Source organism: Oncorhynchus mykiss, chromosome 2, assembly GCF_057628025.1.
Source record: "Oncorhynchus mykiss isolate SJ-2025 chromosome 2, ASM5762802v1, whole genome shotgun sequence".
Classification (NCBI taxonomy): Eukaryota; Metazoa; Chordata; class Actinopteri; order Salmoniformes; family Salmonidae; genus Oncorhynchus; species Oncorhynchus mykiss.
Window position 1 is genome coordinate 4,815,001 of NC_143023.1, and position 23,580 is coordinate 4,838,580.

General features: G+C 41.8%; 2 protein-coding genes across 5 annotated transcripts in view; both read right to left on the reverse strand.

Moving 5' to 3' along the window:
• The window catches only part of LOC110505062 (secretagogin), a 25,366-nt gene extending 23,860 nt beyond the window's left edge, over positions 1–1,506 (reverse strand). For 2 of the 3 annotated variants that reach the window (XR_016490690.1, XM_090216310.1), the window contains exons 1-2: positions 1,156–1,506; positions 918–988 (exon numbers count right to left, since the gene is read on the reverse strand). Coding sequence is in view for 2 of the 3 variants with exons in the window: in XM_090216310.1 (XP_090072436.1) it covers positions 918–988; positions 1,156–1,225 (141 nt within the window). In the remaining variant the exon portion in view is untranslated. The remainder of the gene's footprint in view (positions 1–917; positions 989–1,155) is intronic. The other variant, XM_090216314.1, reaches the window with a different exon arrangement.
• Positions 1,507–5,386: 3,880 nt separating this feature from the next.
• The window catches only part of LOC110506994 (F-actin-uncapping protein LRRC16A), a 220,702-nt gene continuing 202,508 nt past the window's right edge, over positions 5,387–23,580 (reverse strand). The window contains exons 35-38 of one of the 2 annotated variants that reach the window (XM_090186092.1): positions 23,193–23,441; positions 20,791–20,946; positions 10,039–10,187; positions 7,156–9,473 (exon numbers count right to left, since the gene is read on the reverse strand). In XM_090186092.1, the coding sequence (XP_090042218.1) occupies positions 9,468–9,473; positions 10,039–10,187; positions 20,791–20,946; positions 23,193–23,441 (560 nt within the window). In that variant the 3' untranslated portion in view covers positions 7,156–9,467. Of the gene's footprint in view, positions 9,474–10,038; positions 10,188–20,790; positions 20,947–23,192; positions 23,442–23,580 lie in introns of both variants that reach the window. The other variant, XM_090186089.1, reaches the window with a different exon arrangement.

Genomic DNA, 23,580 nt, shown 5'->3' on the forward strand with positions numbered 1-23,580 from the left:
CATCCGCAGGAGCCATTAAAAACAACATCACCATCACAGAACCCCTATTCCATTTATAGTGCCCTATTGACTCTGGTCAAAAGTAGTGCACTATATAGGGAACATGGTTCCATAGGGCTCTGGTCAAAAGTAGTGCACTATATAGGGAACATGGTTCCACAGGGCTCTGGTCAAAAGTAGTGCACTATATAGGGAACAGGGTTCCATAGGGCTCTGGCCAAAAGTAGTGTACTGTATAGGGAATAGGGTGCCATTTGGGACGCATGCCCATAATTGCGTTTGCTGATGCCTGTAGCATCCTAATGTCATCCTTGAGCCCATCTGGACAGCAGCTCAACCCACTCAGGAAAAAGACAAACACATAGTAAAAGGTTGAATAGAGCCGTTGTTTGGACAGAGCTGTAACTAAAGATAGGTTGCCCTTCGCTGCACAATTACATGGGAAACGTACCGGCTGTTTTCCTGTATCAACCCATAGTTTTATTTACTTCTCAATCATCAGCAGCCTGCCATCGAATCGTTTTATTCACTCACCTAGACCAAGAGGTACATTGATGGACTGTAAATACTTTAGCACAAAAATAAGATGTTGTTGGCAATCTCCCATAGAGGCAACAGTGGCACACCACTTACAAGAAAGAGGAAGTGCCTTTAACACATTGTAGGCTATCTGTAATAGAGGAACTTCCGATAACACTTCCGAGGACCAGTGAGACATATTTAGAAGAGGATATTTATAATAATAATAATAATAATAATAAATGACGTTATGCGTCATTTATAAGGGGGCACACTAGTTTCTGGCAGTAGCTCGCAAATAGACTAAATGCACCTGCTGCGCTTCAAATGTGTTGCGCGTTATTAGGTTGCTAATAAAATAGATAAAAGATAAGAGAGGGAAAAATATATGTACTTACCTCCGGACCTAATTTCGTCATCATGTGACGGAAGAAGTGATCCAACTCCTTCCCCTCAATGTAACCATTATCTGTAGAAGCATTAACACCATTTAAAATACTCTTCTCATACGTTTTAGAATACATTTTAATACGTTTTCTTGACATAAATAACATATTTTTTTTCATCAAAAATAACATATATCAAGTTATGAAACCATAGCTCGCATGGTTAGGTTATAAAATTCATAATTTTCACCGTCTGCATCAAAGTGTTGCCAAATCTCCAGAAAACCAACAGCATCCAAGTGCTCAAAAGCGCAGTCCATTGTAATAAACAGGAGTGTAAATGATATCTCTTAATACGGTTTATGATAGTTCAGGTGATAGGTGTCTCTGTATCCTTGTCGAGAGTCTACTCTGCACTAGTTCACTACAACGTCTGGGTGCTTTTCTCGACGTGGCCCGATCTATTCTCCAAACCTCCCCTCCTTATATGGAATAATCTGACTTCACCATGACGCGGTGTAGAACGAATAGAATACAGGATGGACGAACGCATTTCGACTGCAGAGACATTCGAGAGTTTGGTCAACTTTTAGAATGTTGAATATTGTTGTAATTCTAGGCATTCGGTTGCATTGTTTAAATATTCCACATGTAAAGTTAATGGGGAACTAACATGGCTGCCATAGAATGTTGAATATTGTTGTAATTCTAGGCATTCGGTTGCATAGTTTTAATATTCCACATGTAAAGTTAATTAATGGGGAACTAACATCGCTGCCATAGAACGTTCAAGTGTTATGTAAATGTATCATCACGCAGAAACCTCATTGGTCTAACTGTCTAAATAACATGGCTCTGTTGACTGTAGCAATAAAGCAGATGAGAGTCAAGTCACACAAATGCTTTTCCTCCTGAAACTGGTCTGTCAAAAATGAAAAGTTATGCAATATCATACCAGAGATGGTTTACGATTTTTAATAGTTTATGACATTTAATTTCTCACTGTCAGATTTTTAGAGTGGCTGGCTGAATTAATTCCAGGCTTGCATTTTAAAAAGCACTAAGTCAAGACACTCTTTATATTGTGAGTACAGTTTCACAGTAACATATTTCAGTGTTTTATTCTAGTTGAATTACAGGCCTGTATTTCAATCAAACGCAGAATGCAGACAAGAGTTCTCCCATCCCACTGGGCACACACTGGTTGAATTCAAATGTGGAATAGAAGTTCAATGGATGTCTATGCCCGGTGGGATGGCTCTGCTTTCTCTCATCGTTATCCCACCATCTAGTGGCTAGTTATGCTACTGACCTGCCTATAACGAAGTTGAAAGGTTCTATTTACCACATACAACTGGGAAAAAGGCACTTCTACTGGTAATTACTAGTGGGGAAAACCGTGTATGAAGGACGTCACGCTGCTTGCTTAGCGTGTACCACTTCCACCCCATGCGGCACATACCAGGCTCGAACCCGGGACCTCTGTTTCACAAATACATAAAATGCAAAGCAACGTCCTCTCTCTGTCAACTGTGTTTATTTTCAGCAAACTTAACATGTGTAAATGTTTGTATGAAACAAAACAAGATTCAACAACTGAGACATAAACTGAACAAGTTCCACAAACATTTGACTAACAGAAATTGAAAAATGTATCCCTGAACAAAGGGGGGGTCGAAATCAAAAGTAACAGTCAGTATCTGGTGTGGCCACCAGCTGCATTAAGTACTACAGTGCATCTCCTCCTCATGGACTGCACCAGATTTGCCAGTTCTTGCTGTGAGATGTTACCCCCCTCTTCCACCAAGGCACCTGCAAGTTCCCCGACATTTCTTGGGGGAATGGCCCTCACCCTCCGAGCCAACAGGTCCCAGACAAGCTCGATGGGATTGAGATCCGGGCTCTTCACTGGCCATGGCAGAACACTGACATTCCTGTCTTGCAGGAAATGATGCACAGAACGAGCAGTATGGCTGGTGGCATTGTCATGCAGGAGGGTCATGTCAGGATGAGCCTGCAGGAAGGGTACCACATGAGGGAGGAGGATGTATTCTCTGTAACGCACAGTGTTGAGATTGCCTAAAATGACAACAAGCTCAGTCCGATGATGCTGTGACACACCGCCCCAGATCATGACGGACCCTGGTCAACCCAGTCTGGCTCCCCCTGGTCACCCCAGTCTGGCTCCCCCTGGTCACCCCAGTCTGGCTCCCCTGGTCACCCCAGTCTGGCTCCCCCTGGTCACCCCAGTCTGGCTCCCCCTGGTCACCCCAGTCTGGCTCCCCCTGGTCACCCCAGTCTGGCTCCGCTGGTCACCCCAGTCTGGCTCCCCCTGGTCACCCCAGTCTGGCTCCCCTGGTCACCCCAGTCTGGCTCCCCTGGTCACCCCGGTCTGGCTCCCCCTGGTCACCCCAGTCTGGCTCCCCCTGGTCACCACAGTCTGGCTCCCCCTGGTCACCACAGTCTGGCTCCGCTGGTCACCCCAGTCTGGCTCCCCCTGGTCACCCCAGTCTGGCTCCCCCTGGTCACCCCAGTCTGGCTCCCCCTGGTCACCCCAGTCTGGCTCCCCTGGTCACCCCAGTCTGGCTCCCCCTGGTCACCCCAATCTGGCTCCCCTGGTCACCCCAGTCTGGCTCCCCTGGTCACACCAGTCTGGCTCCCCTGGTCACCCCGGTCTGGCTCCCCTGGTCACCCCGGTCTGGCTCCCCCTGGTCACCCCAGTCTGGCTCCCCTGGTCACCCCAGTCTGGCTCCCCCTGGTCACCCCAGTCTGGCTCCCCCTGGTCACCCCAGTCTGGCTCCCCCTGGTCACCCCAGTCTGGCTCCCCCTGGTCACCCCAGTCTGGCTCCCCCTGGTCACCCCAGTCTGACTCCCCCTGGTCTAAAGCGTGTCAAGTTGTTAAGTTCCAAAGTGTGTCAAGCCATTTGAATTCAACTCCATACTGTGACAGACCACTCCTTCCGCTCTCAGAGACTTTTAGTTGGGCCAAGGTTTAAGAAGAATGGAGGACAACCGCTCCCACTTTCATGAGTTTCCTGGAGACTGTAAGCACATTAGGAAAGGAGACAGAACGAGAAGCCACAACCAGCTCAAACAAAAGAAGAGCAGATGACTGGAGACAGACTTGTCAGGGTTCACTCCGAGACGACGAGCACCGCAATGTATGGGAACTCTATCGTGCTGCCTCACGGTGATGAAGAGGAAGGATAACAGCATCGGCTTGGCATCCGTGTCAACAGGCAGAGCACACATATAAGAAGCTTAAACGTAATGTCACTCCATTCATTCAACACTGATCCTACGATCAATGTCAACACTGATTCAACGATCAATGATTCAACGATCAATGTCAACACTGATTCAACGATCAATGTTTCAACGATCAATGTCAACACTGATTCAACGATCAATGTTTCAACGATCAATGTCAACACTGATTCAACGATCAATGTTTCAACGATCAATGTCAACACTGATTCAACGATCAATGTTTCAACGATCAATGTCAACACTGATTCAACGATCAATGTTTCAACGATCAATGTCAACACTGATTCAACGATCAATGTCAACACTGATCCAACGATCAATGTCAACACTGATCCAAAGATCAATGTCAACACTGATTCAACGATCAATGTGTCAACGATCAATGATTCAACGATCAATGATTCAACGATCAATGTGTCAACGATCAATGATTCAACGATCAATGATTCAACGATCAATGTGTCAACGATCAATGATTCAACGATCAATGATTCAACGATCAATGTGTCAACGATCAATGATTCAACGATCAATGTGTCAACGATCAATGATTCAACGATCAATGATTCAACGATCAATGTGTCAACGATCAATGTCAACACTGATCCAACGATCAATGTCAACACTGATCCAACGATCAATGTTTCAACGATCAATGTCAACACTGATTCAACGATCAATGTCAACACTGATTCAACGATCAATGTTTCAACGATCAATGTCAACACTGATTCAACGATCAATGTCAACACTGATCCAACGATCAATGTTTCAACGATCAATGTCAACACTGATTCAACGATCAATGTCAACACTGATTCAACGATCAATGATTCAACGATCAATGTGTCAACGATCAATGTCAACACTGATCCAACGATCAATGATTCAACGATCAATGTCAACACTGATTCAACGATCAATGATTCAACGATCAATGATTCAACGATCAATGTCAACACTGATTCAACGATCAATGTCAACACTGATTCAACGATCAATGATTCAACGATCAATGATTCAACGATCAATGTCAACACTGATCCAACGATCAATGTTTCAACGATCAATGTCAACACTGATCCAACGATCAATGTTTCAACGATCAATGTCAACACTGATCCAACGATCAATGTCAACACTGATTCAACGATCAATGTTTCAACGATCAATGATTCATCAAATATCTGTACAAATCTCATTTAGACGTGTTTCAATCTGTACAATTATTTTATTTGGTATAAATATTCACATAAGGAAGGACGTGTCCACAGCCAGTAGTGGGATTTAGTGAACCATGTTAATGGAGTATCGTCCATAACAAAATAAAACACACCGACTAACAAACATGGAGTCATTTCCTTTGTTGGATTAACTTTCCTTTTTTAAAAAAATGCTTTTCAGATACGATCAGGCAAATATAGCAATGTGTCTTGTCATGAAAATAAAATAATACAACTAATTCATCGTTTAAAGAATAAGAAGAAAACTGTGAAATGGACAAATTGATTTCCTCAGTATTAACACAACGTACATTAAGGAAGGACAAGAAAAGGGAGAAAAACATCATCAAACATTGTTTTTATTTCGAATAAATTACATCATTATATAAACCTATTTTAGTAGTGTGCTTAGTAGTACCATAGTAATATAGGATCTGTGTACACATACGTGTGTGGATATATTACATGTATGTAACATAACATACAGTATTATATTACATGTATGTAATTAAACATACAGTATTATATTACATGTATGTAATTAAACATACAGTATTATATTACATGTATGTAATTAAACATACAGTATTATATTTACATGTATGTAACTTAACATACATTATTAAATTACATGTATGTAATTAAACATACAGTATTATATTACATGTATGTAATTAAACATACAGTATTATATTACATGTATGTAATTAAACATACAGTATTATATTACATGTATGTAACAGTATTATATTACATGTATGTAATTAAACATACAGTATTATATTACATGTATGTAATTAAACATACAGTATTATACTACATGTATGTAATTAAACATACAGTATCATATTACATGTATGTAATTTAACATACAGTATTATATTACATGTATGTAATTTAACATACAGTATTATATTACACATACAGCACACCACATATGCATATCGGACACACAAATTCAGCAGTAATCACCCTGTCTGAGAGATAGACTCCCTCTCTTACTTATTTAACTCTGAAGGATTCTTTTAAACACGTCGTTACATGGTTTTATTGTTTCATAGAACCAAACAGAAGACATCCAGCTGCTCTTTATCCCCAAACAGAAAGAATAAAATACAAGCCGGAGAAATCCAAACCAACCGAGACAATTAACCAGAGGGGTTATCCTACGAAGCATGCTAGATCTACTCAGGGTCTTTCTAAAGCTAACCAGCTTCAGCTAGCTTCACATCCCAGTTCAGGCGTCATGTGTACCTAAAGCCGGTGGATATTGCTTGTACGCTTGCCGCTAACTCTAAGAAGGCTTGTGAACTGCCTGCACGTGCATGTCGCACGTGGCTAGTCGAATGGCGAACTCTTCATCGCGACAATGCTGAAACGTCAATCCGTGGGCGACTCAGTGCAACATTTTCATTTGTGCAGAAATCAAGAGAAGAGAAAAGTCATTTTGGAAACTCAGCAGGTTGTGGTGTGAAATGGGATTTTAGAAGTGCCTTTATTTTATCACTCATCATTAACGCATTTTTTAATTTTATTATTTATCATTAATTAGTCTTTATTTTATGACCGTCTTTGGTGTGCTTATCAATGCACAACAACCACAGGCCCCCCCCCCCCCCCCACCCTCCTATCAATAAAATAGTATTATGGAGTCATACAGAAGAGCTACTGGGGGTGAAGTTTAGAATGCATTCCGTCATTACTAAATGTGAAATGTTAGATATTTTAACATGCCTATTTTAACACACAAAAAGAAAAAATCAGTCGTCTTCCTCAAATGAAGGGGATGATGACACAGTCTTTGCGAGAGGGAGGGAATCTGATTTGATTGATCATTTAATTCTAGGTAAGTGGAGTTAGCCTGCCCCGGAGCGGGTTAGTTCTGGAGGATTCGTTGCCATAGAAATTGACCTTTGCTAAAAAGGTGAGACGCTTTCGCATGACCGGTTATCCCGAGTTGAACTCGTAGTTTACCGAAGTGACCTTGCTACCTGCTTCGTAGTTCACCCCTCAGGGTCCTGTTCAGTAGAGAGCGTAATAAACTAAAACAAGTGTTTCTTTATTGGACAAGTTCAGGTCATTTGACCTCCCTGTTTCAGTCAGTTTTGTTCCGTTATCTGCCTACTGAACTAGGCCCCAGGTGGACAGGTTCATGGAATGTGATGCATTCACAACATTCAACCCAGTCCCAGACATCGGGAACACGTGTTACCGTGACGTCTCTATGTTCTGACCGAGTAAGCCAACCCTTCAGTCCAAAGCCATATGATACCGTGACGCCACTACGTTCTGACCGAGTAAGCCAACCCTTCAGTCCAAAGCCATATGATACCGTGACGTCTCTATGTTCTGACCGAGTAAGCCAACCCTTCAGTCCAAAGCCATATGATACCGTGACGCCACTACGTTCTGACCGAGTAAGCCAACCCTTCAGTCCAAAGCCATATGATACCGTGACGCCACTATGTTCTGACCGAGTAAGCCAACCCTTCAGTCCAAAGCCATATGATACCGTGACGCCACTATGTTCTGACCGAGTAAGCCAACCCTTCAGTCCAAAGCCATATGATACCGTGACGTCTCTACGTTCTGACCGAGTAAGCCAACCCTTCAGTCCAAAGCCATATGATACCGTGACGCCACTACGTTCTGATCGAGTAAGCCAACCCTTCAGTCCAAAGCCATATGATACCGTGACGCCACTACGTTCTGACCGAGTAAGCCAACCCTTCAGTCCAAAGCCATTTGATTTACAGGTCGTGAAGAAAATAAACTACTGGCAGCGAGGCAGCAAACGAAGACCAATTGAAAGACCGAAAGGTGCCGAGGTCAGGACATGACCCCTAGTTGTCGGGCCCTGACTGACTAGACAGCAGGGTTCGGGTCAATTCCATTTCAATTCCAGTCAATCCAGAAACTAAGCCAAATTCCAATTTAAAAAATTTCTGATTGAAAAGCAATGAAGAGAAATTGAAATTGTATTTCAGTTTACTTCCTGAATTGCTGGACAGGTTTGAAAATGTCCGTCTGTCCACACGAAGCAGTCAGGTTCTGAATTAGGAGCCAATTGATGCTGCCTGCAGAAAAGCCCCGAGCTGGAGTCCCATCCATGTCCGGATTTCACTTAGCATGGATACCAATCTGAATAGTGAAACAGATATTCAGTGTGGATTCCAGGCTAGCTTTTACTGGCATGGATACCAATCTGAATAGTGAAACAGATATTCAGTGTGGATTCCAGGCTAGCTTTTACTGGCATGACAGTACACCAGTTTATTTCCCAATACAAGCACAGGGGATGACCGGCACACAAAGCTATGATGACAGAGTACACACATGTCCAAACCATGATGACAGAGTACACACATGTCCAAGCCATGATGACATAGTACACACATGTCCAAACCATGATGACATAGTACACACATGTCCAAACCATGATGACATAGTACACACATGTCCAAACCATGATGACATAGTACACACATGTCCAAACCATGATGACATAGTACACACATGTCCAAACCATGATGACATAGTACACACATGTCCAAACCATGATGACATAGTACACACATGGCCAAGCCATGAGATATCTGAGTCGTGTAAAGGAATGTCCCTCTCCTTCCCCCTTCAGAAAATGTGTTGTTTCTGATCCACAGTGACTTAACACACAACAGTGCATCATCATAACAGTGCTTTAGCCATATTTATCTTGGAATTACTGAGATTTAGTGAAAGTGTACAACAGTCCTATCACAGTGAAACACTTCACATGGGTTACTCTGCCCGACAGTCTTTAGACATACGGTCGTCGCTTTCCGATTCCTGACATCAGATATACTGAGATGACAGGCAGGTACAATGCACCTGTCATTCATTGAGAGTTTAGTTTCTCATATAAAAATAAAGTCTTTGTCGGCCTCTTCTCCAGATCGGGGAGACTTTCTCCCCGGTCCCTTGTCTCTGTCAGGGTTGGGGGATTGGTCCTTGGGTTTGGAGCCGTTGTCCTCAGAGTTGTGGCGGTGGGGGCTCTGGCGATTGGCAGGGTCTGACACTGAGCCTGGTTTCACTGCTGAGGAGAAGAGGACAGGAGCTGGTTATGAGAATGAACAGCAGAGGGCGCCAAAAACAACCTTATCTGAAAACAAACGGTTTGATTTCTGTTTTAATCTCCATTTCTACCTCATCAGTGCTAAAAAATGAGTCAAAGGAACACTTCTAGATAGTAACTTGTGAAAGATGAATCAATCCAACACATTTTCTAAAGAAAAGCAAGCACATTTTCCAACTGGCACCAACTGGCATCAACTGGCACCAACTGGCATCAACTGGCACCAACTGGCACCAACTGGCATCAAGACATATTCTAAAAATATGAACGTTTCCCATGTGAAGCCTAGAGAAGCCCGGATAACTTTCTGCCTCAGGTGCCAGTTGGAGAAAGATCAGTAGGCGGTATTTTAGATTCATTTTGATAAAAGCTCCCTTCAATTATAAGCCATCACTATCAATCAAATCATGTCCAGAAGCTCCAATAATGAATCTCACTGCAGTCTGACCTGAACTACGGGACAAGATGAGAGATTATAAAAGATACAAGTGAGAGAGGAGGAGGGAAAGGGAGAATTTCTTCTAACCAGTACAGGGGAGGGACTTCCTGCTCTTGTGCTCGCCCACTTCCTGTTCGGTGCTGGTAGGTGATTGGCAGGCGTGTCGGGCTCTGAGATTGGCTTGTCAGCTTCCTGATCAGAATCAAACACGCTACCGTCTTCTGTTGGAACATTCACTAGGGAGAGGGTGGAGGGAGGGAGGGAGGGAGGCTGGACTTTAGTGCTCGTTGATCAATTAGCCATTCAATTAGCCACAGGGCCAAGCCGATTGGGGCATAGTAATTCATTCTAATTTGTCTTTCAGCACATCTGGGCTGCTAAAAATAGAAGACAAGTAGGCAATGTGTGGTTCTTTATTGATGGAGTTTGTAAAGAACGAGTAGCCTATCAATAACAGATCAATAACATATCAATAACAGATCAATAACAGATCAATAACAGATCGATAGATTCAATCTTGATCCAAAGAACATGATTTAAATCTCCTCACTAGCACTGGGGGTGAAGAGTGGTCTGTGGTGCCCTCAGTGACTGTTCATATGACAGATCAATAACAGATCAATAACAGATCAATAACAGATCGATAGATTCAATCTTGATCCATAGAACATGATTTAAATCTCCTCACTAGCACTGGGGGTGAAGAGTGGTCTGTGGTGCCCTCAGTGACTGTTCATATGACAGATCAATAACAGATCAATAACAGATCAATAACAGATCAATAACAGATCGATAGATTCAATCTTGATCCATAGAACATGATTTAAATCTCCTCACTAGCATTGGGGGTGAAGAGTGGTCTGTGGTGCCTTCAGTGACTGTTCATATGAGTAATGTTGCTGTGCAACAGAGTGTGTAGTAGGGTGTGTTGTAGAGTGTGTAGTAGACTGTGTAGTAGTGTAGTAGAGTGTGTAGTAGACTGTGCAGTAGAGTGTGTAGGAGACTGTGTAGTAGTGTAGTAGAGTGTGTAGTAGACTGTGCAGTAGAGTGTGTAGGAGACTGTGTAGTAGTGTAGTAGACTGTGTAGTAGACTGTGCAGTAGAGTGTGTAGGAGACTGTGTAGTAGTGTAGTAGAGTGTGTAGTAGACTGTGCAGTAGAGTGTAGTAGAGTGTGTAGTAGACTGTGTAGTAGACTGTGTAGTAGAGTGTGTTATAGACTGTGTAGTAGTGTAGTAGAGTGTGTAGTAGACTGTGCAGTAGAGTGTGTTATAGTGTGTAGCAGAGTGAGTAGCAGTGTGTAGCAGAGTGTGTAGTAGAGTGCGTAGTAGAGTGTGTTATAGAGTGTGTAGTAGGGTGTGTAGTAGAGTGTGTAGTAGAGTGTGTAGAGAGTGCGTAGTAGAGTGTGTTATAGAGTTTGTTGTAGAGTGTGTAGTAGAGTGTGTAGTAGAGTGTGTAGTAGAGTGCGTAGTAGAGTGTGTAGAAGAGTGTGTAGTAGAGTGCATAGTAGAGTGTGTTGTAGAGTGTGTTGTAGAGTGTTATAGAGTGTGTTATAGAGTGTGTTATAGAGTATGTTGTAGAGTGTTGTAGAGTGTGTTGTAGAGTGTTGTAGAGTGTGTTATAGAATGTGTTGTAGAGTGTTATAGAGTGTGTTATAGAGTGTGTTATAGAATGTGTTATAGAGTGTGTAGTAGAGTGTGTTATAGCCATATCATCTACCAGCTCTACTGGTAGTACTGCTACTTCCAGCAGTACTACACCTGCACCTGTCGACTACACAAGTTGTTCTGCTTCCAGTAGCACATCCAATGCTAGCATCAGTCATTCTACATTTGTTGTTAGCCCAGCTAGCATCAGTAATTCTACATTTGTTGTTAGCCCAGCTAGCATCAGTAATTCTACATTTGTTGTTAGCCCAGCTAGCATCAGTAATTCTACATTTGTTGTTAGCCCAGCTAGCATCAGTAATTCTACATTTGTTGTTAGCCCAGCTAGCATCAGTAATTCTACATTTGTTGTTAGCCCAGCTAGCATCAGTAATTCTACATTTGTTGTTAGCCCAGCTAGCATCAGTAATTCTACATTTGTTGTTAGCCCAGCTAGCATCAGTAATTCTACATTTGTTGTTAGCCCAGCTAGCATGTACACTGACAGTTGTGAATCCGATGCAGCCGAAGAGCTACTGCCCCCTTACCTGGGAAAGTACCAAGCTACTGTCCCCTTACCCGGGAAAGCACCAAGCTACTGCCCCCTTACCTGGGAAAGCACCAAGCTACTGTCCCCTTACCCGGGAAAGCACCGAACAACAGAGAGGGACATTGGACCATCGAAGAGGAGCAAATATGATGAGAACTACATTGATTTGGGGTTCACTTATATTGGGAGTAGTGCCTTTCCTCAGCCACAGTGTGTTATATGTGCAAAAGTACTATCTCACAACTCGATGAAACCTTCACTCTTGCGCAGACATTTAGAAACAAAACACGCCAATTTGAAAAATAAACCACAGGAGTTTTTCTGAGAGAATAAAGATGACTTTTGAGTAGTAAGACATGTATAAAAGCAACAGATACCATTAATAAGAAGGGGCTAGAAGAGTCTTATATGGTGAGCTACCGAGTGGCTAGGACAGGCAAGGCCCATACTATAGTGGAGGACTTCCTTCTTCCTGCTGCCACAAATATGGCTGGGACAATGCTGGGGGAAAAGGCCCAAAAATGTATACAGACAATGACTTCATCAAACAACACTGTTTCACAACACATCAGTGACATGGCAGGACATGTTTTGAAACAATTACTGCTTCACATACGAGCCAGTGACTTCTATACGTTACAGCTGGATGAGTCAACAGACGTGGCGGGCCTGGCACAGCTCCTGGTATATGTCTGTTACAGCTGGATGAGTCAACAGCCTGGCACAGCTCCTGGTATGTGTCTGTTACAGCTGGATGAGTCAACAGACGTGGTAGGCCTGGCACAGCTCCTGGTATATGTCTGTTACAGCTGGATGAGTCAACAGACGTGGTAGGCCTGGCACAGCTCCTGGTATATGTCTGTTACAGCTGGATGAGTCAACAGACATGGCACAGCTCCTGGTATATGTCTGTTACAGCTGGATTAATCAACAGACATGGCGGGCCTGGCACAGCTCCTGGTATATGTCTGTTACAGCTGGATGAGTCAACAGACATGGCACAGCTCCTGGTATATGTCTGTTACAGCTGGATGAGTCAACAGACGTGGCAGGCCTGGCACAGCTCCTGGTATATGTCTGTTACAGCTGGATGAGTCAACAGACGTGGTGGGCCTGGCACAGCTCCTGGTATATGTCTGTTACAGCTGGATGAGTCAACAGACGTGGTGGGCCTGGCACAGCTCCTGGTATATGTCTGTTACAGCTGGATGAGTCAACAGACGTGGCAGGCCTGGCACAGCTCCTGGTATATGTCTGTTACAGCTGGATGAGTCAACAGACGTGGTGGGCCTGGCACAGCTCCTGGTATATGTCCGTTACGTTTATGGGGGGAGGTCAATTAAGGAAGACATCCTCTTCTGGAAACCAGGACAACAGGAGAGGATATTTTTAAAGTACTGGACAGCTTTGTGACATCAAATGGACTTTGGTGGTCAAGATGTGTTGGTATCTGTACTGTTGGCGCAAAAACCATGACAGGGAGACATAGTGGAGTGGTAACGTGTGTTCAAGCAGTTGCTCCCGTTGCCACTTGGGTTCACTGCAGCATCCACCGAGAGGCTCTTGGGTTCACTGCAGCATCCACAGAGAGGCTCTTGGGTTCACTGCAGCATCCACCGAGAGGCTCTTGGGTTCACTGCAGCATCCACCGAGAGGCTCTTGGGTACACTGCAGCATCCACCGAGAGGCTCTTGGGTTCACTGCAGCATCCACCGAGAGGCTCTTGGGTTCACTGCAGCATCCACCGAGAGGCTCTTGCTGCCAAGGGAATGCCTGACAGCTTGAAAGGTGTTTTGGACACTACAGTGAAAATGGTTAACTTTGTTAAAGCAAGGCCCCTGAACTCTCTTGTGTTTTCTGCACTATATGCAATGATATGGGCAGCGACCATGTAACGCTTGTGCAACATACAGAAGTGCGCTGGTTATCAAGGGGCAAAGTATTGACACGTTTTTTTTAATTGAGAGACGAGCTTCAAGTTTTCTTTACTGACCATAATTTTCACTCGTCTGACCGCTTGCATGATGTTGAGTTTGTCACACGACTGCCCTATCTGGGTGATGTTTTTTATCGCCTGAATGATCTGAATCTGGGATTACAGGGACTCTCCGCAACTATATTCAATGTGTGGGACAAAATTGAGGCTCTGATTAAGAAGTTTTAGCTCTTCTCTGTCTGCATTAACAAGGACAACACACAGGTCTTTCCGTCATTGTATGATTTTTTTTATGTGTAAATGAACTCAAGCTTACGGACAATGTCAAATGTGACATAGCGAAGCACCTGAGTGAGTTGGGTGCCCAATTACACAGGTACTTTCCAGAAACGGACAACACAAACAACTGGATTTGTTATCTCTTTCATGCCCTGCCTCCAGTCCACTTACCGATATCTGAAGACAGCCTCATCGAAATTGCAACAAGCAGTTCTGTGAAAATGTCATTTAATCAGAAGCCACTGACAGATTTCTGGATGGGGCTGCGCTCAGAGTATCCTGCCTTGGCAAATCGCGCTGTTAAGACACTGATGCCCTTTGCAACCATGTACCTATGTAAGAGTGGATTCTCGGCCCTCACTATCATGAAAACTAAATACAGGCACAGACTGTGTGGAAAATGATTTAAGACGGAGACTCTCTCCAATACAACCCAACATTGCAGAGTTATGTGCATTCTTTCAAGCATACGCTTTTAATTAAAATGTGGTGAGTTATTCTCAATTTACGATGAACAAATAAGGTTTTATATGTAAGACGGCTAAATAAAGAGCAAAATTATTTATTATTATTATATTATTATTTGTGCCGTGGTCCTATAAGAGCTCTTTGTCACTTCCCACGAACCGGGTTGTGACAAAAACTCACTCATTCTTATGTTTAACCTCTTAGAGCTCTAGGGGCGCTATTTCATTTTTGGATAAAAAACGTTCCCGTTTTAAGCGCGATATTTTGTCACGAAAAGATGCTCGACTATGCATATTCTTGACAGTTTTGGAAAGAAAACACTCTGAAGTTTCAGAATCTGCAAAGATTTTGTCTGTAAGTGCCCCAGAACTCATTCTACAGGCGAAACCAAGATGATGCATCACCCAGGAATTAGCAGAATTTCTGAAGCTCTGTTTTCCATTCTCTCCTTATATGGCTGTGATTGCGCAAGGAATGAGCCTACACTTTCTGTCGTTCGCCCAAGGTCTTAGCAGCATTGTGACGTATTTGTAGGCATATCATTGGAAGATTGGCCATAAGAGACTACATTTTCCAGAGGTCCGCCCGGTGTCCTTTGTCTAAATTTGTGCGTAATCTTCAGGTGCAGGCATTTTCTCCTGGGATTCAGGAGAGAAAGCATGTTTCCAAGAACGATGTATCAATGAAGAGATATGTGAAAAACACCTTGAGGATTGATTCTAAACAACGTTTGCCATGTTTTCAGTCGATATTATGGAGTTAATTTGGAAAAAAGTTTGCGTTTTGAGGACTGAATTTATGGATTTTTTTTGGTAGCCAAATGTGATGTATAAAACGGAGCTATTTCTAATACACAAGGAATCTTTTTGGAAAAACTGAGCATCTGCTATCTAACTGAGAGTATCCTCATTGAAAACATCAGAAGTTCTTCAAAGGTAAATGATTTTATTTGAAGGCTTTTATGTTTTTGTTAATGTTGCGTGCTGGATGCTAACGCTAATGCTAACGCTAAATGCTAACGCGAAATGCTAACTCTAGCTAGCTACTTTTACACAAATGATTGTTTTCCTATGGTTGAGAAGCATATTTTGAAAATCTGAGATGACAGTGTTGTTTACAAAAGGCTAAGCTTGAGAGATGGCATATTTATTTCATTTCATTTGCGATTTTCATAAATAGTTAACGTTGTGTTATGCTAATGAGCTTGCTGATAGATTTACACAATCCTGGATACAGGGGTTTTTTCATAGCTAAACGTGACGCAGAAAACGGAGCGATTTGTCCTAAACAAATAATCTTTCAGGAAAAACTGAACATTTGCTATCTGAGAGTCTCCTCAATGAAAACATCTGAAGTTCTTCAAAGGTAAATGATTTTTTTGAATGCTTTTCTGTTTTTTTGTGTAAATGTTGCCAGCTGAATCCTAATGCTAAATGCTACGTTAGCCATCAATACTGTTACACAAATGATTGTTTTGCAATGGTTGAGAAGCATATTTTGAAAATCTGAGATGACAGTGTTGTTAACAAAAGGCTAAGCTTGAGAGCTAGCATATTTATTTCATTTCATTTGCGATTTTCATGAATAGTTAACGTTGCGTTATGGTAATGAGCTTGAGTCTGTATTCACGAACCCGGATCCGGGATGGGGAGATCAGAAAGGTTAATAAATAAATGTATTGTATGGTGTGTGTGTGTGGCAGGCTTACAATGATGACAACATCATTGTCATAATTGTTGTCATGACAACTTTTGAGAGTGCGCTGACCCTGGTGCTTAGAGGGGGTACAGCTGGAGGTTGAACGTTTGAAGGGGTACGGGCCTATAATAAGTTTGGGAACCACTGCTCTAGAGAGACAACACTAATACATGAAGATAATACTAAATGACATAGAGAAGCCTGATTACAGCTGGTGTAGTAGATTGGATAATAATGTTGGCCAGTGCTAGTGAGGAAAACCACAGAGATAAACTCTATTCTATCTCTCTATGAGGAAAACCACAGAGATAAACTCTAGCCTATCTCTCTATGAGGAAAACCACAGAGATAAATCCTGGCCTATCTCTCTATGAGGAAAACCACAGAGATAAACTCTATTCTGTCTCTCTATGAGGAAAACCACAGAGATAAACTCTATTCTATCTCTCTATGAGGAAAACCAAAGAGATAAATCCTGGCCTATCTCTCTATGAGGAAAACCACAGAGATAAACTCTATTCTATCTCTCTATGAGGAAAACCAAAGAGATAAATCCTGGCCTATCTCTCTATGAGGAAAACCACAGAGATAAACTCTATTCTATCTCTCTATGAGGAAAACCACAGAGATAAACTCTATTCTATCTCTCTATGAGGAAAACCACAGAGATAAACTCTATTCTATCTCTCTATGAGGAAAACCACAGAGAGAAACTCTATTCTATCTCTCTATGAGGAAAACCACAGAGATAAACTCTATTCTATCTCTCTATGAGGAAAACCACAGAGATAAACTCTATTCTATCTCTCTATGAGGAAAACCACAGAGATAAACTCTATTCTATCTCTCTATGAGGAAAACCACAGAGATAAACTCTATTCTATCTCTCTATGAGGAAAACCACAGAGATAAACTCTATTCTATCTCTCTATAAAGAAAACCAAAGAGATAAATCCTGGCCTATCTCTCTATGAGGAAAACCACAGAGATAAACTCTAGCCTATCTTTCTTTGAGGAAAATTACAGAGATAAATCCTGGCCTATCTCTCTATGAGGAAAACCACAGAGATAAATCCTGGCCTATCTCTCTATGAGGAAAACCACAGAGATAAACTCTATTCTGTCTCTCTATGAGGAAAACCACAGAGATAAACTCTATTCTATCTCTCTATGAGGAAAACCAAAGAGATAAATCCTGGCCTATCTCTCTATGAGGAAAACCAAAGAGATAAATCCTGGCCTATCTCTCTATGAGGAAAACCACAGAGATAAACTCTATTATATCTCTCTATGAGGAAAACCACAGAGATAAACTCTATTCTATCTCTCTATGAGGAAAACCACAGAGATAAACTCTATTCTATCTCTCTATGAGGAAAACCACAGAGATAAACTCTATTCTATCTCTCTATGAGGAAAACCACAGAGATAAACTCTATTCTATCTCTCTATGAGGAAAACCACAGAGATAAACTCTATTCTATCTCTCTATGAGGAAAACCACAGAGATAAACTCTATTCTATCTCTCTATGAGGAAAACCACAGAGATAAACTCTATTCTATCTCTCTATGAGGAAAACCACAGAGATAAACTCTATTCTATCTCTCTATGAGGAAAACCACAGAGATAAACTCTATTCTATCTCTCTATAAAGAAAACCAAAGAGATAAATCCTGGCCTATCTCTCTATGAGGAAAACCACAGAGATAAATCCTGGCCTATCTCTCTATGAGGAAAACCACAGAGATAAACTCTATTCTGTCTCTCTATGAGGAAAACCACAGAGATAAACTCTATTCTATCTCTCTATGAGGAAAACCACAGAGATAAACTATATTCTATCTCTCTATGAGGAAAACCACAGAGATAAACTCTATTCTATCTCTCTATGAGGAAAACCAAAGAGATAAATCCTGGCCTATCTCTCTATGAGGAAAACCACAGAGATAAACTCTATTCTATCTCTCTATGAGGAAAACCACAGAGATAAACTCTATTCTATCTCTCTATGAGGAAAACCACAGAGATAAACTCTGTTCTATCTCTCTATGAGGAAAACCACAGAGATAAACTCTATTCTATCTCTCTATGAGGAAAACCACAGAGATAAACTCTATTCTATCTCTCTATGAGGAAAACCACAGAGATAAACTCTATTCTATCTCTCTATGAGGAAAACCACAGAGATAAACTCTATTCTATCTCTCTATGAGGAAAACCACAGAGATAAACTCTATTCTATCTCTCTATGAGGAAAACCACAGAGATAAACTCTATTCTATCTCTATATGAGGAAAACCACAGAGATAAACTCTATTCTATCTCTCTATGAGGAAAACCACAGAGATAAACTCTATTCTATCTCTCTATGAGGAAAACCACAGAGATAAACTCTATTCTATCTCTCTATAAAGAAAACCAAAGAGATAAATCCTGGCCTATCTCTCTATGAGGAAAACCACATAGATAAACTCTATTCTATCTCTCTATGAGGAAAACCACAGAGATAAACTCTATTCTATCTCTCTATGAGGAAAACCACAGAGATAAACTCTATTCTATCTCTCTATGAGGAAAACCACAGAGATAAACTCTATTCTATCTCTCTATGAGGAAAACCACAGAGATAAACTCTATTCTATCTCTCTATGAGGAAAACCAAATAGATAAATCCTGGCCTATCTCTCTATGAGGAAAACCACAGAGATAAACTCTATTCTATCTCTCTATGAGGAAAACCACAGAGATAAACTCTATTCTATCTCTCTATGAGGAAAACCACAGAGATAAACTCTATTCTATCTCTCTATGAGGAAAACCACAGAGATAAACTCTATTCTATCTCTCTATGAGGAAAACCACAGAGATAAACTCTATTCTATCTCTCTATGAGGAAAACCAAAGAGATAAATCCTGGCCTATCTCTCTATGAGGAAAACCACAGAGATAAACTCTATTCTATCTCTCTATGAGGAAAACCACAGAGATAAACTCTATTCTATCTCTCTATGAGGAAAACCACAGAGATAAATCCTGGCCTATCTCTATATGAGGAAAACCACAGAGATAAACTCTATTCTATCTCTCTATGAGGAAAGCCACAGAGATAAATCCTGGCCTATCTCTCTATGAGGAAAACCACAGAGATAAACTCTATTCTATCTCTCTATGAGGAAAACCACAGAGATAAACTCTATTCTATCTCTCTATGAGGAAAACCACAGAGATAAATCCTGGCCTATCTCTATATGAGGAAAACCACAGAGATAAACTCTATTCTATCTCTCTATGAGGAAAACCACAGAGATAAACTCTATTCTATCTCTCTATGAGGAAAACCACAGAGATAAATCCTGGCCTATCTCTCTATGAGGAAAACCACAGAGATAAACTCTATTCTATCTCTCTATGAGGAAAACCACAGAGATAAATCCTGGCCTATCTCTCTATGAGGAAAACCACAGAGATAAACTCTATTCTATCTCTCTATGAGGAAAACCACAGAGATAAACTCTATTCTATCACTCTATGAGGAAAACCACAGAGATAAACTCTATTCTATCTCTCTATGAGGAAAACCACAGAGATAAACTCTATTCTATCTCTCTATGAGGAAAACCACAGAGATAAATCCTGGCCTATCTCTCTATGAGGAAAACCACAGAGATAAACTCTATTCTATCTCTCTATGAGGAAAACCACAGAGATAAATCCTGGCCTATCTCTCTATGAGGAAAACCACAGAGATAAATCCTGGCCTATCTCTCGATGAGGAAAACCACAGAGATAAACTCTAGCCTCTCTCTATGAGGAAAACCACAGAGATAAATCCTGGCCTATCTCTCTATGAGGAAAACCACAGAGATAAATCTTAGCCTACCTATCGATGAGGAAAACAGTAATCTATGAAGGATTAATGATATCTATCTACAAGACAAAGGCTACGTTCAAAATGACAGTCTATGAGACGATTCCCTTGGAATAAGATGGAATGGCAATCTTAACAAAAATGGAGTCAAGATTGAGTTGTATCTGTGATTGTGCATTTGTTCTATGCAGTAAGGATAATATATTCTGGTGTCAGACACATCTCTCTCTCTCTACTGAGAACAGATACAGTTTGAGGGAAACAGAGGCCTGCGCTTTAGGGCTAAATAGCCTCTCCTTCCAGGCTTCCTCAAACGCAAAGTGATGAACGACACCTGGAAGTATGATAGTGTGTGACTAGGTCTGTTCCTACCTGGATGGGTAAAGGTAACCTACCTGCCTGAGCGGAGGGGTTTTTGTTGCTCCCCGTGCCCCCCAGTAGAGGACTGCCCTGCCCCTCCTTGTCCTTGTCCAAGGGGACCCTCTTCAGGCTGTAAGGCAGCATTGCCCCCTTGGGAGACACATTCCCTCCAGGAGAGTCACAGACCTCATCTGGCAGACAGAAAGAGAACAGGTATCAGAACTACACCAAGGTTTCTATTGTCCCAAAACTAGGACAGGTGTGTGTCAAATTTACAGGTTAAGATATATCATTTATTGTTGTTTACGTAGTTGATGACGGCGACAGGAAGCCAGATTAGTTGACATCCTAGGTGAAGATCTGTGGTCTATTGAAAGGCAGAAGGTGTCCAGCCTCAGACCCCAGAATATTACTATTACACTATCACTAGATCTTTAACAGCTTTAACATCCAGGGGCTAGATAGTTCTAGATCTTTAATATCCAGGGGCTCGATAGTTCTAGATCTTTAACAGATTTAACATCCAGGGGCTAGATAGTTCTAGATCTTTAATATCCAGGGGCTCGATAGTTCTAGATCTTTAATATCCAGGGGCTCGATAGTTCTAGATCTTTAACAGATTTAACATCCAGGGGCTAGATAGTTCTAGATCTTTAATATCCAGGGGCTCGATAGTTTTAGATCTTTAATATCCAGGGGCTAGATAGTTGTAGATCTTTAACATCCAGGGGCTAGATAGTTCTATATCTTTAATATCCAGGGGCTCGATAGTTCTAGATCTTTAACATCCAGGGGCTAGATAGTTCTAGATCTTTAATATCCAGGGGCTCGATAGTTCTAGATCTTTAACATCCAGGGGCTAGATAGTTCTAGATCTTTAACATCCAGGGGCTAGATAGTTCTAGATCTTTAACAGATGTAACATCCAGGGGCTAGATAGTTCTAGATCTTTAATATCCAGGGGCTCGATAGTTCTAGCTCTTTAACATCCAGGGGCTTGATAGTTCTAGATCTTTAATATCCAGGGGCTCGATAGTTCTAGATCTTTAACATCCAGGGGCTAGATAGTTCTAGATCTTTAATATCCAGGGGCTAGATAGTTCTAGATCTTTAACAGCTTTAACATCCAGAGGCTAGATAGTTCTAGATTTTTAACAGATGTAACATCCAGGGGCTAGATAGTTCTAGATCTTTAACATCCAGGGGCTAGATAGTTCTAGATCTTTAATATCCAGGGGCTCGATAGTTCTAGATCTTTAACAGCTTTAACATCCAGGAGCTAGATAGTTCTAGATCTTTAACAGATGTAAGATCCAGGGGCTAGATAGTTCTAGATCTTTAATATCCAGGGGGCTCGATAGTTCTAGATCTTTAACAGATGTAATATCCAGGGGCTAGATAGTTCTAGATCTTTAACAGCTTTAATATCCAGGGTCTAGATAGTTCTAGATCTTTAACAGATTTAACATCCAGGGGCTAGATAGTTCTAGATCTTTAACAGATGTAACATCCAGGGTCCTCCATACCACAGGAATGAAACTAAAATAGAGTACCAATCTGTGTTATGTAAATGCTCCATACTCTACCAACAGGGCCTAAAATGAACACACACCACCTGTCAAATGTGAGTCTATCTCACCAGCCACTGTGGAAGGGAGGTTGGCTCCACAGTGCGTTTGGGAATAAAAAATAGTCTAGTATTATCACATTTATAGTCAAATAAATGCTGCAGTAGCCGTTTTCAAAGTATTTTGGGGCCATTTTGTTTCATAGCTGGTAAATGAATTGCACAAAGTCAAAGAACTACAAATCCTATATAGTCTATTCCACCTCGCGCTGCAACACTGCCTGGCTGGGGGTGAAGAGCTGAGGGAAATAGTCATCTTTAGAAGCGCTGCGGACAAGGCCTAAAAGTTGGTCTAATTTAACTTGAAACTGAAGTCTACTGAAGAGAGACTTTATCCTTGTGTTTCTTGACTATTTACGTGGTTTTGTTTCACCATGTTTGTTTTTCTATGTTTGAGTTTCAACAGCTAGAGAAGAGAAGACAACGCCTCTACTAGTCAGACCCAATCTCACAGGCACTAACATGACTGACATCACGCTGCCACGGCAACCTCCCGCCCTTAAAGGGAGTAAAAAAATAATTATTCAATAAACCACATTAGTTACTTCTTACTAGCGATATATGTATGTGCTGTTTAAGAAGCATTACAATAAAGGCTCGTCTGTTTTTGTGTGTGTTTTGTTAGTGTAATTTTAAATTAAATAACAACATTTTGGCTGGTAGATTATTTTTATCTACATGCCCCAGTGGCTGGTGGACCAAATGTTATACCCTGTCTACCAATTCTCCTGGCTGTTATCCATACTAATGGAAGGATATAAGAATATCTAGTATATCTGTACATCTCAATGCTCCGTATTACAGGCCTACCTATGCTCCTGCTACTGCCGGTGCGCGGCTTCTGAAGGATGGAGGGTCGGGCAGCGAGGGCTGGCTTGGGGCCCTGAAGAGGAGGCTTAGGACTGGAACTTAGGACTGAGGTAATGCGGTTCCTAGGGACCGTCTCTGGTTTGGCATCCCCACCACGAGGGCTCTTCTCTGGGGAGCCGACCACCACCACCCCCTCTGACTTGGAGACACCTGGAGACCTGCTCTCTGTTGGGATAGGCTGGCCCTTCACTGCTCACACACATAGTCAAATCTAAATGTTCATTTGTCACATGCGCCGAATACAACAGGTGTAGGTAGACCTTACAGTGAAATGCTTACTTACAAGCCCTTAACCAACAATGCAGTTTTAAGAAAAATAAGTGTTAAG